This window comes from Mesoplodon bidens (assembly GCF_964165515.1).
Source record: "Mesoplodon bidens genome assembly, contig: HAP1_SCAFFOLD_451, whole genome shotgun sequence".
Taxonomy (NCBI): Eukaryota; Metazoa; Chordata; class Mammalia; order Artiodactyla; family Ziphiidae; genus Mesoplodon; species Mesoplodon bidens.
Window position 1 is genome coordinate 1 of NW_027671878.1, and position 18,445 is coordinate 18,445.

At 48.5% G+C, this 18,445-nt stretch overlaps 1 protein-coding gene across 1 annotated transcript; it reads left to right on the forward strand.

Moving 5' to 3' along the window:
* Positions 1-1,638: 1,638 nt before the first annotated feature.
* On the forward strand, positions 1,639-11,037 carry LOC308610869 (BCL-6 corepressor-like). The gene is made up of 7 exons (XM_081259870.1): positions 1,639-1,897; positions 3,132-3,313; positions 3,761-3,898; positions 8,799-8,965; positions 10,116-10,261; positions 10,699-10,774; positions 10,951-11,037. Exons 1-6 carry the CDS (start codon positions 1,720-1,722, stop codon positions 10,707-10,709), a joined length of 822 nt encoding a protein of 273 aa, XP_081115996.1. The 5' UTR covers positions 1,639-1,719; the 3' UTR covers positions 10,710-10,774; positions 10,951-11,037.
* Positions 11,038-18,445: the final 7,408 nt, after the last annotated feature.

Consider the following 18,445-nt stretch of genomic DNA (forward strand, 5'->3'; position numbering starts at 1 on the left):
TGTAAAGTGGCGCCATTCCTGCCCGAGTGTTTAAGAGGGTCACAGAGCAGCCCGAGTGAGAGTTGCAGCACGCCGTCTTCACCAGGCCTGCGGTAGCCTGGGCTGCATCACCCGTAAGCACAGGCCAGGAGTTTGGGGTTTCTCCTGCTGCCATGACAGGAGACCCTCGCGGTTGGGGTGATTCCACCATTCCGGCAAGAGTAGATGGGGATCTCTCCCACCTTGGGATACCCTTGCAGAAAAGCTAAGTGTGTTCCACCATTGAGAACACAGGTCAGGCTAGCCCAGGCCAGGGTGAGGTTCATCCCCACAACTGGCTGCCATTAAATGCTGGGAATGCCCCCAAGAGAGGCTGATCAGGGGACCAGCCGGCTGGGCAGAAGTAGGAGTGATACTTGAAGTGGTCTAGGGAGAGGAGGAGGAATGTGAGCAGCATGTGAGGGGTGTGTCCATGATTTCATCTAGAAAAACGGGCTGTGGGAGCTTAGCTCAGGTGTTAACAAAATACCAAACTCATACACCCACCCACGCCCCCGGCCGGTGATGGACACAGGGTCATCTTCGGGGAACTCTTTAACAGCACAGTGATCATTATGGAATTATTTGTGTGTTAGAAACAATGTGACTAGCAAAGCAGTTGAACTGTTTCTTTGGCTAGAGCAAAAGTGAGGAGTGATGTTAGGCTGGGGTGATTGCAGGAAAAGCCCCAAGTGGATGCTATATTGAGCAGGGGGGCAGGAGCAACACAGGCGGAGCTGGGGTGTGAGCAATTCAGCCCTGCCCGCCGCCCCCCCCACCCCCCACCCCCCATGAAGGGGGTTGGAGTCTTGTCTTTGAAATGTCCTTAGATGCTTGTTGCCTGGGAAGGAAGGCGTGGAGACGTGCCAGGTGGGTGACTGGTGTCACTGTGGGCCTTCTTCCTAGACAGGAAATAGGAGCAGCCCCTCGATGGCAGTGAAATGCTTTTCCCCCCCACGGGTGTGGAAAGAGGACAGACGGACTTGTAGCAGTCTGGTTGAGTTCTTTGAAATTGCCCTTGACCCTTATGTGTGCACCAGGAAGCCTTTCCTTTCCCTTTGCCAGGCTCCTCTTCCCTTGGTCTCCCCAGCTTCCCAGCCTCCCACCATTCTTTCCCTACCCTTTTTCTTCACCCTCGCCCCTGCTGACCCACGTGAACATTGGTGCTATGTCTGTGTAAATGGCAGTTGGGGGCTATTTGGTCTCTTGATGACATCAGCCTTTTTTGTTGACTAGCAGTTGTTTCCATAGTCATTTGTAGCTCCGCCCTGATTGGTTGGATCTTACTGTGAGGTCACTCACCCCACCTTTAACAGTAAGCCACCTTGGAGAGTTAAGCAGTTAGGGAGTGATCTCACATGCCTATAGAGGGATGGTGTAGATGCCTCACCTTGACCCTTGAAGGATGGATTGTGAGTGGGCTACACGCCTCATTTTCTGCTTTCTTTGCTGGTTGTGTTCAGCTATCCTTCCTTTGGGACGTCTTTCTGAGGGTTTTGTGCTTCCGGCGTGTGAGGCCCCTGGTCTCCAAAGGGGGGTGGTCTGTTGGTAGCAGATTGCCTTGGGCGTGGGGGTCCTGCCTGCTCCTGGTGACCTTTGTTCCCTCCTTTCCGGGTTGTCTCCCCTCCCCTAGGGGAGTGTTATGATGGAAGCAAACCTGACCGCTTTGAAGCCCCAGAAGACAGTGATCTTCCTGAGGACATGGACACGGAGCCCCCCAGAGAGTCCCCCGCCGACCAGGCGGCCCCGGACGCGTCACGCAGCCCCACCCTCCGGCTGAACAGAAAGCGCAAGGTGTCTGGCAATAGGAACCACACTGAGACCACTGTGCTCCCGGAGGACTCTCTGCTGAAAGCCAAGCGGAGACGGGTCTGCAAAGGTGAGCTCGATTTCGCTTCGGGCCCGCAGGGCACCCTTCGGAAGTCCTGGAGCGGAGCAGTGGAAAGTTCCAGTCCCACCCTGGAGCCCTGGGGGGAGCCACTCACACCTCCCCACCCCCCACCCCCCAAAGCCAGGTGCCGGGGCTGGAGCCCAAAGGTGGCCAAAGGCAAATAGGCCCCCTCCCGAGACTTGGTGACAAGTTCCAGCCAACACAGTGACCACACCCCTCCCCTCCCCCACCCCGTTAGTGATGTGTAAGACAGTTTGTTCCCCCCCGCCGCCCTGGGGTGCTTCTTCATTAATTTGTAGTTATTTCTCCATTAGCTGACTGGCCTGAGAGGGAAATGACAAACAGTTCCTCTAACCGCTTAGAAGAGCCACATTATAGTGAGCTGACCAACCTGAGGTGTGCATTGAATTAACAGGGCTCCATCCCAGAAAGCAGCGCCGCTTGCTGCACCTTAGAGGACGGCGGGAGCAGAGAGCAAACCTGGCCGGCAGGGCAGGAAGGAAGTGACCCAGGCGGTTCAGCCTGCGGTCACCCCCCAGGGCAATAGCATCTCCGAAGAGAAACCTGGCAGGAAAAGGGCAGAGGCCAAAAGCAACAGCAGCTGGTTGGAGGAGTCCCTTAAATGCAGTGACAATGAACAAGGTACGCACGGGGCGGGGGGCGCTCCTGGAGGGTGGATCACCCGCCCTCTGTGGGAAACGGCCCTGGAGGGGACCTGAGGGCCATCCAAGTTGACAAGAGTAGCGTGTGGCGAGCGGGGAGTTTTCTTCCTGAGGTCCTTTCAGCCTGCACACTTCCTTATGGAATGGACAGTGAGGTGGGAGCTCGACTTCCTGGGCTGCTCCTCATCACCCAGCCCGCGGCTGGGCAGGAAGGGAAGTCTTGGGTGACCCCGGGCGCTTGTCAGTGCCCTCATTCCAGCCTCAGGCTGTCCCCAGTCGCCCTGTCCTGAGCACCCAGGCCCCCCACAAGTGGGGCCGGGAGCGCACGAAGGGCTGGCTTCTGCCCTCTCTTGCGGCCCTTTGAAGCGACTTGCCATTTGGCGTTTCGTGGGTTAGCCTATTTGCCGGTTGAATGTGGGATGATTAAAATATTAGTGCTTTGAAAACATAATTGGTATATCTTTAAAAACTGAAGCTGCTCCAACGATCAGTGCTAACAATGGGCTTTTCTCTCCTCACCGGCTACAACTGTGTAACGCCCACTGCTTCTCCCCCGACAGATGTGCTGTGCATGGACGAAGAAATGGATCGGCAGCCTTCGCCCCTGCCGCAGCAATACACCGACAACAGCGAGAAACCATCCGGGAAGCGACCGTGCAAAACCAAGCATTTGATCCCTCAGGAGCCCAGGCGGGGCTTGCCGCTGCCAGGGGACTCCTACGTGGACAATGCGGATGGCAAGGTACCTCTTGCCCCTGGCTCTCCCCCGCCCCCCGGGCCCGTGCAGGCACATCCCGCCTGCCTGCTTCTCTGCTTCTGGGGACAAAGCTTTCCTTTTCCTGAACCCCTCCCCCCAAAACGTCCCTGCCCCTTCCTAGGGGACGTGTCTCCTGGGTGGTGGTGAAGTTTCCAGCTAGTAAAAATGCAACCCCTTCCTCGCGCCCCGCCTCCCCCAGACAGAGAGGAGGAAAAGTGCTTTCCTCCACTCAGGTTTGTAACTCAGGGAGGAGGCGAACCAGGTGGGGGGTGGAAGGACAGCGTGAAATGTGTGCGCTGCCTGGTTTTGTGATAGGTGACCGTCCGGAGATTTTGAAAGCGGCCTGAGCCCAGTTCCGACTGTGATCTTTCGCCGGCCAAGCAGGACCAGAAGCCCTTGGACCGTTTGCAGCAATTGTTACCAGCTTCCCAGGCCTCGCAGCTGACATGGTCAAGCTCCCCTCCAGAGACCACCCAGTCCCGCCCGATGCCACCGGAAGCGCGGAGACTTATTGTCAATAAGAACGCGGGCGAGACCCTCCTACAGCAGGCCTCCCGGCTTGGCTACGAGGTGAGCATCCCTGTGGGTGCCCCGGATCAGGATCCACCGGCTGCTGCTCCTTGGGTGGGGGACACACTGGCTGGGGATGGGGGGCGGGTCTCAGAGCCCAGCCCCCTCCACGTGGCGGGCTGGGCTGGGTGTTCCAGCAGGGTGTTTGCGTTGGCTCCCGCTCACACTGCGGGCTCTTTGGTGGCTTGTTCAGTCGTGGTGTGAAAAGAAAGGCAGGCCTCTCTGATGTTCCGTTCCCGTTCAGGCAGGTAGGCTGCTTCGGCCAGTCTGGCTCACTTATCTCTGATATAAAATCTGACCTAACCCAGGGCTTGGCGACCAGGGGAATTTTAATGAGCCCTTTTGGATTCTGAATAGCAAGAAGGAGAGTAGTTATTAGCTCTACTAACTTGTGCTGTTTGGGGCAGAGTGATGCCCCTGTGGGGTAGCGGGTGGGAAGTGTCTGTGCAGAGTAGGGGTGGGAGTGGGGCAGACCTGAGCAGTCTCTTTCTGAGAGGGCACGGGAGCCGAGGGCTGATGGGCGGGGAGCAGGGGTTGAGCCTTGCACAAAACTCCCTGTCCACACTGCTGTATCCCAACCCAGCACGGCTGATGACAGTGATGGCCTCTATTGCTAGAGCAACATAGAAAGATAGCTGATATCTGCCTAAGCCCGTGTGATCTGTAGTAACTCCTTTCACCCTTTTAACATGTTCACTTGGGAGTAACGCGTACTAGCCCACTCTCGGATGAGGAAACTGAGCCTCAGAGGGGTTAGCTGATACCCGTACAGGTAGCAATCCAGCAGTGCTCCAGAGCCCACCACGCTCCTCAGCAAGACTGGCTCACACTGGAATTGCCCTTTTGACAGTTCAAAACCTCTGTGAGAGAGATGACTCTCTCTGCCCTGTGCAGTTCCCGCACCATACTTGTCAGTAGCAATTGTGATGTAATAGCCCACAGGGCAAAGGCATTTTTCTGTGCTGGCATCAGCCTTCTGGGAGTTGAATGGTGACAGTAAAACGCGGTTCAGCAGGCTGAGCGTGGAGGTGTGGCTGAGCACTGGGGTGGCAGGACCCAGGCTGGCCCGGAGCCCTGGCGCCCACACCCTCAGCCAGCTCTGTGTCCCTGTCCCCCGTCTCCCGTCGTGTCCCCCCACCCCGGTCCATAGTGCCGTGAGCCCTTGGAAGTGTGCCTGCCTTGGCCCTAAGGCATGACTGTGGGTGGGTAGTTGGAAGCACTAGGGCTATGCTTAGTTTGGGGTGTTTTTTTGTTGTTGTTGTGGGTTGAATGTGCTGTTGTTTATATATGCACGTCTCTTGGAGACCTCTCCATTAGCTAGAGAGCACTTTCTGGTAGTTAGCGCAGTTACTTGCAGGTGAAGTCCAAGGAGCACCCATTTGGTTTCCCAAGAGCTGAGAGCGGGCTCCTAGGAGGACAGAGCAGATGTTGCACATAGTGTGGAGCTAGACCCCCCGTGGTTGAGAAGATAGTCTCCTTGCTTCCAGCAAACGCTGGAGGTGGGGGGGAGACCCCTAACCCCAACTTTTGGGTTAGGGTTGAGAAAGTAGACTCCCACTTCCAGCAAATGCTAGAGATGGAGGGGCGGGGTGCTGCTGCACCCGCCGTGGAGGGCGGGGCTCCGAGCCCCACCTGTGAACTTGGCATCATTTCCAGCAGTCTCCCTTTGGGACCAGAGACGTCAAAAGACCCTCGTTGGTCCTCTAAGACAGTTTCCATTTTGGTTTGGTGGCTCTGTGGCCTGGACCAAGGGGCACTTGATCCATCCTTTTTTAGGCTACCTGGCCTTTGATTGCACAGGAAGCCTTGGGAATGTTTAGGGTCGGATTTGTTTTTTTCTTCAAATGTAAATTTCAATATGTAGATTCCACAGATCACCAGTGTTGATGCTGAACATTGTGACAAGTAGATGAATGCTTTCAACTTTGATTTCTCTGGGCAGAAATTTCTGGGATTTCTCTGGGCAGAATTTTAAATGTTGGGATGAAGGCCCAGTTGGGAGATGTGGCAGCTTCAACCTTTTCAAATTGAAGGACAGTTTGCTTAAGCAGATAAGCGTGTGGTTTGGGAGGGTTTTCCTGAAGTTTTGTCTTCAGCATTCTTGGTTATTTTCTTCTGCTTAGCCAAAGATACCATGTGCAGTATAAAGGCTGTCTGATCTTTATGTCATGATAATCTGGTTCTGGAAGTTTAGAAACACACTCTGGCTTCAGATCCGCGTTAAATAGATCACTTGTGTGGCCAAAGACCTCAAACCTTTCCCTCCTGGGAAAAAGGCTTCTATTTCTTAGGCTAAAACGCCCATGTGCAACCACATGCTTGTGCCTTTAGCGGTGATGGTTAAATTTTCTATGAATTGAATAAGTCATGTTTTTTAAAAAGTTAATGAGGCATTTAATTAATTAACAACGTCGGGCTTATGGCCTTTATGGTTACATTTTGCGGGTAATGGCATTCGGCTTATAGCCACTGAACAGAGAGCTGTCCGACAAAAGCAGTTTGACTTTGCTCCGGAATGGCTGGGCTGCCCTTCAGACACTCCCGTTTATTTCTAGCGGAGAAAATAAACCAAGGAATGTGTTGCGTCGACAGACTCGCCCCGCCTCTTCACCTTTCAGTTAGAGAAAGTGTTGGTGGCGATGGTTGCCATCCATTTAGAGGCCATCACCCTCCTAGCTAGGAGAGTGTAGTTAGCCCACTTGACCCCCAGCAGAGGAGGCCTGTGGGATGCTCGTCACAGCTGGATTGCATCCCTCTAACTGGGGCCCTCTGGGGCCTTTTGAATCTTCCCAGCTGACCAGGTACCAAAGACCTGAGTTATAGGTCTAGTACTTCATGTTAATTGAACTTGGGGTTTAATATCTCTGGGCCTCAGTTTCCAAGTGTTGAATGAGGATGGTACTACCTTCCTTTCCTGGTAGCTCCTGGGTTCCTGTGGGTGACAGAAGACGTCCTCATCTGGGGAAATGAGAAGCACTGTGTAAATAGTGGGATCAACGTGGTTGAGTTAGGACAGCCCGTGGCAAAAAGTCTGACCTGGCCATGGGGCTACTGCTGCCTTTGCTGCCATCTTCCAGGAGAAGAGAGTTGACTTACCCATCAGCTTGGACGGCCTTTCATTTCTAGGTACCCTTGAATCTGCCCTAGTAGTGATGAAGGTTTCCAGGTGAAGGCCATGATTGTCACAGCAAATAAACCCTGGGTTGAGTAAATTGATGTGTGCACAGCAGTTGTTGGCGTTCAGACCTGATCCCAGAGCCACGTGACAGGGCCTCTCCCTGGCTGGGGCACACAACTCATTAGCTTGCAGCCGTCCACTCAAGTCTGGCTAGTGAAGGCCTGCTAAAAGAGCAGCAGCTTCATGCGGTATCCTGGATACCAGGGCTCGGGGCAGGTGGCCTGGGAGCCCAGAGGATTGTGGGCTTTCTGGCAGGTTGGGATGTAAACGGAGAAACGCATTCGTTGGCATGCCTTTTCTCTTCCTCCTCTTGTTTTGGAAGGGAGCTGCTGCAGTGACCTGAAGTAACAGGGCACCGATGGCCAGGTTTACCAGCATGCCCCATTAGGTTCATGTGGTAAGCAAATGGAACATTCTAGTTCACTCCCAAGTGAGTGGTCCCCTTTGATTGGTGTGTCCTCCAAAGGGCATAAAAGGTTTTACAGAACCCATCTCGCACTTATGGGCGGCTAGAATGACCCCCTTTTTGGGTTTAACAGATGAGTTACCTGAGAGATGTCACAAGGAGGCCTGTTCTGACCCCATCCCATCCCCCCTTACCCAGCAGACCATGTGCTGGGCCACATGCACGTTCTGCCTACTCCCAGCTCTCAGAACCTGCCGGCTCTCTGCTGGGCACGACTTACCCAGTATAAACAGTATAACGTGTTTTCTGTTGGCAAATGCTTTCCATGTGTCTGAAAACTTTCTTAAGGTAATAAAACATTGAATAAATTCCTGCTCTGCTTACTGGGAGTGGTTCATATTAATATTTTAACAAGCCAAAGAAAGAAGGTTAATAACAGTGATTCTAATGCACAGTGTTGACACAGAACATCTCCGGGGGTGGGGGTGGGGGGGCGGTGAACGTTTTATTTGATTCTTGAAATGTGGAGGTTGCAGCCTGTGGTGTATCAGGTTCCTGTCATTAACTTGAGTAAATATGAATTTTTTTGACTGATTCTGCCCCGAGAGGGTGGAGTGAGGCAAAATAGAGGGTGGGGTTATTGGAGGCATTTTGTGTCATTCCTCGAGGATGGAGGGAGAGAGCTTCTCTTTAAGTCTACTTAACATACAGACAAGAGCATCTGAGTCCTAGGTTCTGATTTGGGGTCTTAACAGGGGGCGCGAGGATGTAGCTGACCTGGGTGTCCCTGCTTTTCTAAGCTGGGGAATGTTCTCCGGCTGATTTAAGCTCTCTTTAAGTGTTGGTCATCCATACTTTTATCTAAACTTGTGTTATCGTCCACTGCCACCGACTGAACAGACCCATCAAGTGAGAATGGTCTGTGCTTGGCAATGTGTCATCTAAGATGTTAGCAGCCGTGACACCTCTGTACTGGTCACGTCGGCCCCTGGGCTGAGGGCTTCCATCGCTATCCGAATGCGTCCTCTCAGCAGCCCTGTGGAAGCTTGGAGAAGTTCAAGGGTAACTTGCCCATGGCCAGGCCACTGGTGCAGCAGAGCCTTAGACAACACTGTCTGCATCTCCAAGCCCTTCTCACACACTCTCATGCCCCACCAGGATGCCTGCCGCCTCCCCGCGCCATGGTGGGCTTTTGGCCCCAAGGATGTATGCCTTTGAAAGTGGGCACCGCCAAGCTATGGGGAGGTCACCCTTACAAGGTTCACTGTATGGTGGTCTGATGGTATTTCCTCTCCTCTCCTCTCCTCTCCCCGTAGGAAGTGGTCTTGTACTGCCTGGAGAACAAGATTTGTGATGTGAACCACTGCAACAACGCGGGTTACTGTGCCCTGCACGAGGCTTGTGCAAGAGGTTGGCTCAACATCGTACGACACCTCCTTGAATATGGCGTCGATGTCAACTGCAGTGCCCAGGATGAAACCGGGTCAGTGGCGGTCTTGCTCTTGGCCTGGCCCTTTTGGGGCATAGCCAGTGGTTCTCAGGGTGTGCGGGGAACCCCAGAAGGAAAGATGGAGAGTGAGTGCCATGTAAGCACACTGATGGCGGAGTCCTCTAGAATGGAATCGGACAGATCTTTCTGGCAAATTTACATAGAACTTTAAAAGTCTGTGACGCTCTTATGGACAGAAGTCCCTGAAAATGTTGAGCCTGCATGAATAATCAGGGGTGTTCTCTTTTAAGACCCTGGACTCTTCACCAGCGTCTGTTGAATCTCAATCTTGAACATATATGTGAGTTGAAAGTTGCAGGAGTACAGACAGGTCCAGTGGCAACTGGCTTGATAGGACCTGCCGTGTCCACCCACATCCCCGGGCCTGGCCCCCACTCTGTCCTTGACCTCGGTTTATTGGCCAGAGGCCCAGGTCTGAGTCAGCCCAATCATCTTCCCGGTTGTACCTGGGATGCCACCACGAGGCAGGGCACTGGGGCTTTCCTGATGGTCATAACATTAGCAAAACCGTAAGGTATTTGGTGGCTCATGGTTTTCAAATAGCATCCTTTCTGGATGGGACTGCGGACAGTGTTCCTGACCCCAGCGGATACGGGCAGGAGGACTCTGTATCCTCCTGAGAACTCGCCCTGCCTGTCGACTGCTTCTGGGCGAGAGGGTTGATCACTCATCTCCAAGTTGGTTTCAGGAGAGGTTCCACTTTGCCCCTAGTTTCTTTTACAAACTGCACTTTTTGGGTTTTGTTTGTAATGGTATAACAATGGCTTGTCGTATCTGCTTCCGTGATGCTGGGGTTCTTCCCCCCACCCCGCCGTACGTTACCTTCTTACAGTCTGTCACTATTTAAGTTCATTGGAAACGTTTTCATCGTGGCCTGAGTTCCTCCTTGGGCCATGCATTAAGAGAGATTTGCATTGAAGAATGAGGCCTGAGATGGTCCCTTCACCTGTCCCGTAAAGGGTTATGTGTTGAAATAACAGAGTAATTTGTCGCAGCGACCGTACACTCACCTCCTCGGTGAAATAGCGCGCCTACGAGGCTTGGCCGCACACGCTCGATATTGCCCCGTGTCCTTAGAAGCAAGCGTCGCGTGCACAGGTGTAATCCCCCGCACCTCTCCTAGGCCTCTCCACGATGCTGTCAAGAATGATCATCTCGAAATTGTCCGCTTGCTCCTCTCCTACGGTGCTGATCCTACCCTGGCTACGTACTCAGGTAGAACCATCAAGAAAGTGAACCACAGCGAACTTCTGGAGAAGTTCTTAACAGGTACGGCAGAGGTCAAGACACGGTCTTGTTCAAGCATCTAGACGGTGACTTCACAGCCTTTCACCTGGGTTCCCCCTACCCCCACCCCCCGTTTACTCTAAGTGACCCTTTACTGGGAAAAGCGGCCCAACGTTAGTCTGTCAAAGAAGAGATACATACTTTTAGTTTTGCGAGGTGGGGGGCTGGAAAACTCTTAGCTAGCCAGGCTAGCTTTTGTTTGGCAGGCTGGGGCGGTGAGGCGGGCAGTCCCTCAGGAAGGCGGGTGGACGCGTGGGGAGGTTTCAGTCAGATACCTGGAGGCGTGTGCAGTGGGACTTATCAGGAGGTGACACCAGCCCCAGCGTGAGATGTTCCCGAACTCCAGCAGCATTTGCCTCTTACCAGCAGGCGTTATGTTGTTTCTCTCTCTCTTTCTCTCTCTCCCCCTCTCTCTGCAGGCTTTAAATAACCTGCAGACTCCTGACGACGGTAACCCCGGTTGCTCTTCGGAGTTCTCTGGCAGCTGTGTGTGTGGTGAGCAGCCTTGTTCGTTTCAGTTGGGCTTGTGGGGGTGGGGCTGGGGGTGGTGGTGGTGCTGTGAGGAGGGCTTGCTTGGGAAAGAATTTTTCCAGAGTCCTTTTTGGAGAGCAGCTGGAATCTTGCTCCAGCTTACTGACCTCTCTCTTGTTTGCCCCCGCCCCCCCGGTTAGAACCAGATGATGAAAGTGGTTACGATGTTTTAGCAAATCCCCCAGGACCGGAGGACCAGGATGACAGCAACGAGGCCTATGGTGACCTATTGGAGTTTGAATTTTCCGAAGACCCCGTTTTGTCGTGTTATAACGTCCAGGTGTCCGTCGCTCAGGGGTGAGCGTGGCCAGCATGTGGTCTAGAGCCAGCCCAGCTATTCTGTGGGGTGGCAGGAGTTAGAAATCCCCTTCAGCAGATGAGGGTGGCTGGGTTGGGGGGTGTGTGAATCCCTCACCAAGTGTCCACCGACCTCACATAATGCAGTGGAACTTTTCCAGAAAAGTTTGTGGGGTGGGAGGGCTCCCCAGCCAACTGCCCTCATTGGAACACACCCCTATAGCCCAAAGGACACGGGAGTCAGCGACTGCAATTGCACAGTTTCAGTCAGTAAACTCTTGGGGAAGGGATCCACCCCAAACAGCTACCATAGGGGCCGTCCAAGGCACGTGAGGTCCACGGGACGATACTGATGTGTACCGTCTTCTCGTATAAGATTAGAGAAAGCCGTATGTGGCACCTGGGATCTTATGTGTCTTCAGATTTGCTTAGATCGAGTCTTGTCCCCACGGTCGGGCCACTGTGCCCGATGACCAACCCTTCGGAGTGAACCCATCAGGACATCTTGCTCTGCTGTGTGTTGACCCCGGTGCTTAAGGAGTAGCATCCTCCTTGGACTCTGAGGCTGGGAACGTGTCTGCCTTTGTGGTGACATTGTATTCGGGATAGAGATCATAAAGCGTGGCAGGGTATCAGGAAGGATTGTACCACCTCCCTTCTCGAAAAAGCCTCACTCCCGGCAGCATTGAGGGGCGGGTTGGAGGTGTGGGAAAGGAAAGGAAAGCCAGGTGACCTCGAGTGTTTCTCATGCTCTCTCCGTGAGGGCCGGAGGAGAGGAGAGGTCAAAGAGGTGTTTGCCATCTCCCTTGGGTTGGCATACAGACTGGTTTTCCCCAGTGAGTAGAACGGGGCGCACTTACTTGGAGAGGGGTGACCTGAGTTGTGGCCAGAGCCAAGGCAGCACTGGGGTGGCCTGCAACGAGGCTCATTCAGGGGCGCTGCTCCTGCTTTTGTCTAAGTTGGCTGATCCGCCCTAGGTGGTCTCTTAACACATGCACATGAGTCCAGAGTTCCCCCGCTAGAAGTAGATCTTCCGGGCTTCCCTGGTGGCACAGTGGTTAAGAATCCGCCTGCCAGTTCAGGGGACACAGGTTCGAGCCCTGGTCTGGGAATATCCCACATGCCACGGAGCAACTAAGCCCGTGCGCCATAGCTACTGAGCCTGCGCTCTAGAGCCCGTGAGCCACAACTAGAGAAAGCCCGTGCGCAGCAACAGGCCCAACGCAGCCAAAAATAAATAAATAAATAAAATTAAAAAAGAAAAAGAAGAAGTAGATCTTCTAAGGACAGTGAGAAGTGGGTTGGGGGTGGGGTAATCAAAGTGGAAGTAGCAGGCCCTTTCACCGCCAGGAGACGGGTAGTTCATAGTTGGGAGCGCCTCTAATTTTGCCGGAAACTCAAACCACTGTCCTTTCTCTGGTGTAGGCCTCGTAACTGGCTGTTGCTCTCAGACCTGCTCAAGAAACTGCAAATGTCCTCCTGCATATTCCGCTGCAATTTCCCAAATGTGGAAATTGTCACCATCGCGGAGGCCGAGTTCTGCCGGCAAGTGTCAGCAAGTCTCTTATTCTGTTGCCCCAAAGACCTGGAGTCCTTTAATCCGGAAAGTAAGGAGCTCTTAGATGTGGTGGAGTTCACGAACGAGCTTCAGACTCTGCTGGGCTCATCCGTGGAGTGGATCCTCCCCAGAGACCTGGACTCAGACGACGCCTGGTGAGCTCGCCGGGGCCCGCCGTGTACAGTGTGTCATGGTGTTAATCCTTGTGCATATGTGTCACAATACGACTATTTCTGTAAAGAAAGGACACGATGAGACACAACTCCAGTCGGAAGGACTTCAAAACATGTTTTTTTCTTTTTAAAATTTTAAGTCAGTTTTTATGAAGTTGTTAATAAAGTTTCTTTACTTTTCAATGTACACATGCTTTGGAATATGTTTGTTTTTACTCGGAACAATTGTTTCTTTTCTTTTTTAAGGAGAAAAAAAAAGGCAAAGGAGCTCCACACTTTGACTTAATTTCATACAAAGCTCCGATGACAGAGGCCATAACTGTTGAGAGTTGCTTTTGGGGCAAATTAAACCAGTAAAATTTTAAACTCCTCCTCCATATTAAAGGGATTGAATAAATTGGCCACTTTGGTGCACCTGTGTCCTGCGAATTGTCCAATTGGAGATGGAGGTTTAGAAAGTGAGTTTCAGTCTTGTTTAAGTCTCTTCCCATCAGACTGGTCTCGTGATTTCCTACACACCATGTTACTTCCTGTCTACCTTTCCTTGGTGTTGTTCATGCCTGGATTGTCTCCTGTACCTGCTCAAACCTTGGTCCATTCTCATTTTTACCATGGAAGTTTGTCATGCTGGATACTCTCAGAACTAATTTTACTTAAGTTTGCATTAAGGTGCAAAGCTCACGTTTTGTATATTTTCTGTTTTTTGTGTTTGTGTATATTTTATGGTTTTGCTTCAAGAAATATTATGGGAAGGGAAATAGCAAGATGTAAAGAGCAAAAAAGTCATCATTCTCTTTCAATTGTTAGAACATCTATCTGCAATCATAATTATGATGCACTGTGGTATGTGTTAAATTAGTAAATACATGTAACGTCCCGTAGGAGCAGCAAACTCAGTGGTGTTGGTGAGGGTGTGTCATGGAAGTAATCACAAAGCAGGTGACTGTTGGTTGGGGTCCTGAAACATTAGTGTGCCTTCCCTGTGTCCAGTAGTGGTCTGGAGGGGTCAGGAAGCCTGCCTTTGAATTTGAGGGAACAGAGGGTTTGAGGTCCTCTCTCTTCTATTGCTCTAGTACACTGCATAGCAGCAGTATACTGGGTTTATAGTTGACGTTTAAATCGCTGATTGATCATTAAGATTGGAATGTATCTTTGGAAATGAAAATAGGAAGAATCGTATGCTTTTTCTTTTTTTTTCTATATCTGAAAAGGTATGTAGTACTTTGCTGAGTGGTTGGGAATCAAGTTTGCAGTATTCAGTGTATTCAGTTTTAGTATCTAAGTAGAATTAAACTGTTGCTGTAAACGGGAATAGCACTTTGTTACTGACAAGTTTTAGAATGCATATGTTCGTCAATTACCTGTTTGGGAAGATTGTAGTTAATGATTTTGAGAATGTGGCTATAAACCTCCAACTGACTCAAGAAAAGCAAATAAGTCAAGATTGACAAATGTATAGGCTCTTCATCTTATTGTGTGTGTGGGTTTTTTTTTTCCTTTTAGTTATTTGTCAAGGTATAAAGAATTCTATCACACTTAAGACAAGTAAACTTCACGGGGTGTATTCTGACATGGCATGGAGCAGATCACATGGCCTAGATCTTAAAGGTGATTTTATGTTTAAACTTTCATGAAAACATATGTGCTTGAAACACATTAATATATTGATACAGAGGGCAGTTAATTTTTGTCTTTTTTTTGTGTGTGTGTGGTACTGTTGTGGCCTCTCCCGTTGCGGAGCACAGGCTCTGGACGCGCAGGCTCAGCGGCCATGGCTCACGGGCCTAGCCGTTCCACAGCATGTGGTATCTTCCTGGACCGAGGCACGAACCCATGTCCCCTGCATTGGCAGGCAGACTCTCAACCACTGCGCCACCAGGGAAGCCCTAATTTTTGTCTTTTGATACATGTGAGCGCAGCTTTCAGTTTGCTGAAAGAATATGACCAGTTTTCAGTTTGGGATTCTACCATTTAGGAAAGATAGTCCACTTAATTTTAGAAATAAGAGATTTAATATATAATACCTAATAATACTTTTATGTATGTTTTTTTACTGAAAACATTTATTGTAATACTGTGAAGAAACTATGCCATTCTAGTCTTTAAGACTTAAATGAATCAAGTGTTTATTAGCTGTTGTAGTTTTTAAACTAATAAAAGTCAGTACATCAGCAATTTGTAAATACAGTTTTTGAAATAATGCCTTAACAACTTTACAGTGGTTATAATGACTGTATTTAGGCCTAAAGTTAGTTAATAATTTGACATGAAGGCTTTTTAATAGTTTGATGGTGCAGATAAGGGATAGGTAAACTCTGGCTGGTGGGCCAGATCCAGCCCGTCGCCTGGCTTTGTAAAGGAAGTTTTTCTGGAACATAGTCGCACCCATTGTTTACGTGGTAGTTGTGGCTCCTTTCACCCTACACCAGTGGGGCAGAGTAGTTGCAACAGAAACTGTATAGCCCACAAATCTGGAAATGTTTAAATTTACATTTTAAAAATTGAATAATTCTTTGAGCCTATACAGGGCGAGTCCATTGACCCCTGAGGTAGAAAACAGTCAGGAACTTGGGTGCGGAAGCCAAATGGCCTAGGTTCAAATTCCCTTTCTCCCATTTCATAGCTAGTGACCATGGGCAAATCACTTAACCTCTATGCCTCATTACGAGGTTTAAATGCACTTATTTGTATAAATAGTGCCTGGCACATACTAAGCACTGTGTAAGTGATTGCTGTTGTTTCTGCTTGGAGTTTTAATAAGTTATTGTTAATAGAAAAATGACACTAATGATTTTCCTTTTAGAGTAACAAAGGCACTTTGAGTCTTTTACTTTTTCAGGAATGTAATAAGACTTTTTTCATTGGCAGTCAGTGTTCTCTGTTACCAAAATTTACTTTATGAATATAAAGAATTGAATGTCTTCAAGACAGTACTTTTGCTTAAATGTCAAACCATTATTTTCCCAAGGCACATCAAACTGGCTCTGCATAGTCCAGGCCTCTAAAGCTTGTGTGCACACCCTAGGTAGCATGTGAGATACATTTTGTAAATATAGTTTTTTAAATAATGCTTGAGACTTCCCTGGCGGTCCAGCAGTTAACACTATGTGCTCCCAATGTAGGGGGCTTGGGTTCGATCCCTGCTCAAGGAACTAGATCCCACGTGCCTGCCATAACTAAGAGCCCACATGCCACAACTAAAAGATCCGGCATGCTGCAACTAAAGACCCGGCACAGCCAAACAAACAAACAAGCAAATAAATAAATAAATCTTTATAAAAAAATAAGTAAAATAAAATAATGCCTTAGGAGGTAGGAAAAGAAAATATTAGAACATTTTTACCTCTGTATTATTTTAAGAAACCTGTGTAGTTTATCATGTACATAAATTATATGTATGGAACTTTGTGTATATAATGTGTTAATAAATAAGATGCATATTAAAAAGTTTTCTTATGGTTTGCCCAGTCAGGTGTTTGGAGGCCATTGGAGGACAGGATGATGAAATATAGGGCCTCAGCAAAGATAGAATTTAGAACCAATTCCCTGACTTAGAAGATAAGGAAAATAATTCATAGACTGTACTTGAGTTGTCCAACTTTACATAAGTGTTCAGAAACAGGAAATCCAGTGGTTAGAACCGAGCAGAATCTGGGTCACTGGACTCGTAAACCAGAAGTGACTGTTGAATTTCTCAGGTTAATGCTCCTGGCATATATGCTTGATCTGTGTGTGTGTGTAACTCTCTGACATAATAAGCCATACTCTGGCACACCCTGTTTCCTTATTCAAGCATCTTAATTTCATCCCATTAAATCTTTGAAGTATCCGACTACCAGAAAGCATGAAGAAACCTGGGCTGAGAGTCTTCATTCCAGGAGACGTGATCTTGACTGCATGGCTGGTTTGAGGCGCATCACTCTGAACTGCAACACGCTCATTGGTGACCTGGGTGCAAGTGCTTTGGCAGAATCTCTTAGTGAGGATTTATGGCTTAGAGGGAAATTCTAAAATTGAAAATATTGAATTTTTAATATGAAATATGCTTAGCTTTTGGCATGATACTATTGTGATAGGATTTTTTAAAGCCTCATTTTACTGATAGCTTTTATTTTGCTTTTCAACTTTCTCTCAGAGTTGCATATATCCTTTACAGAAAATACAGAGTAACAAGAGAAACTATAATTTTAATACCCAGATATAATCACTGTTCATTTTGGCGTATATACTTTCAGTCTTTTTTTCTTCTACAAATATGTATGTACACTTAGGGATTACAAAAATAGAATTGTAGTATACTTGCTATTTCATATGCCTGCTTTTTTCACTTAATGATGTATCATGTAGTATTGCGTCGTATTGATGTCCCATAGTTTAATCAATTCTTTGCAATTCTATTTAGACAGTTTGCTTTTCCCTGTCAGAAACAATGTGAATACGTTGTATATACGTCTCTGTGTGCATCGGGATTACTTCTGTAGAATAAGGTACTACAAGTGGAATGACTAAGTGTGACCTATTTTTAAGACATTTGATACACATGGCCAAATTACCACCCAGAAAGGCTATGCCAATTTGTAGTCCACCCCAACAGTAGATGTGAAGCCTGCCTCTCACAAACACTGGCCTGTAGCACTTGTAAAAAAATGTGAAACTACAAAAATGAGTACCTCTCCATTTTCTATGCAAGTGGGATTACTCCAAATTTTATAACTTTTTTCAATTAATTCAGTATGAGCATTTTAGCAAGTCAGTAAATTTGCATCTCCTACATCATTTTTTGTGATTGTTCAGTATTCCATTATATGAATATGCCACAGTGCACATAGCTTATCCATTCTTGTATATAAGCTTTGTCCAGTTTTTCAGTTACAAATAGTACTCTGATATATATCCTTACCTATATCTCTGACTATTTCTTTTGGTTAAATTCTTAGAAAGAGAGTTGTTGGATCCAAAGTGTATAGACATTATTTAAAGGCTTTTCTTACAGAATCTTGGCTTCATCTGATAGGGGAATAACCACATTTTGTTTTATTTTGTATTCATTTGATTGACTGGTGAGGTTTACTGGCTGTTTGTATTACTTTGGCTATTTGGTTAATTATACCCTGTGTCCATTCTTCTGTAGTGAGAGTTTGTAAGGGTTGTATCATATCCTGTCAGATCCGTATGTCTGACTTGCTATTTCTGTGTGTCATGGGGGTGTTGAAAGACTCCAGTTATTTTAATGTGATGGTCCACACAACACTTAAACAAAAGACTCATGATAGTTTCCTTTCATGTAATAGTTTTTAATCCCTGTGCTTTAGTGATGATCCCTTTGGTTTAAATGAGTAGGTTGTTCAGCCCCAGAACTACTAGAATTCATGATCAGTTTTTCTGGTTTTTGTCTGACCTTTTACTGCGAGGGTTCTTGACCATCATACTTTCATGATAGGTTTTTAGTATGTATTCTCTATTCACACATTGTTGAAAGTTTTTATTATTTGTATCCTCTTAGACTTGTCTTTTTTTCCTCTAAAACTAACAGTTATTACATTTCTTCTATTTTGTTTTCCCCTTTGAACTAGTTTCAAGTGTGATTTGGAGCTGAAGATCATGATC

Bases quoted from the DNA above. Each gene is read 5' to 3' on its own strand.
- LOC308610869 (XM_081259870.1), top strand. From the start codon at position 1,720: ATGGACACGGAGCCCCCCAGAGAGTCCCCCGCCGACCAGGCGGCCCCG. The intron at 1,898-3,131 runs GTGAGCTCGATT...CTCCCCCGACAG, and splicing joins GCGGAGACGGGTCTGCAAAG to ATGTGCTGTGCATGGACGAA. The intron at 3,899-8,798 runs GTGAGCATCCCT...CTCTCCCCGTAG, and splicing joins CCTCCCGGCTTGGCTACGAG to GAAGTGGTCTTGTACTGCCT.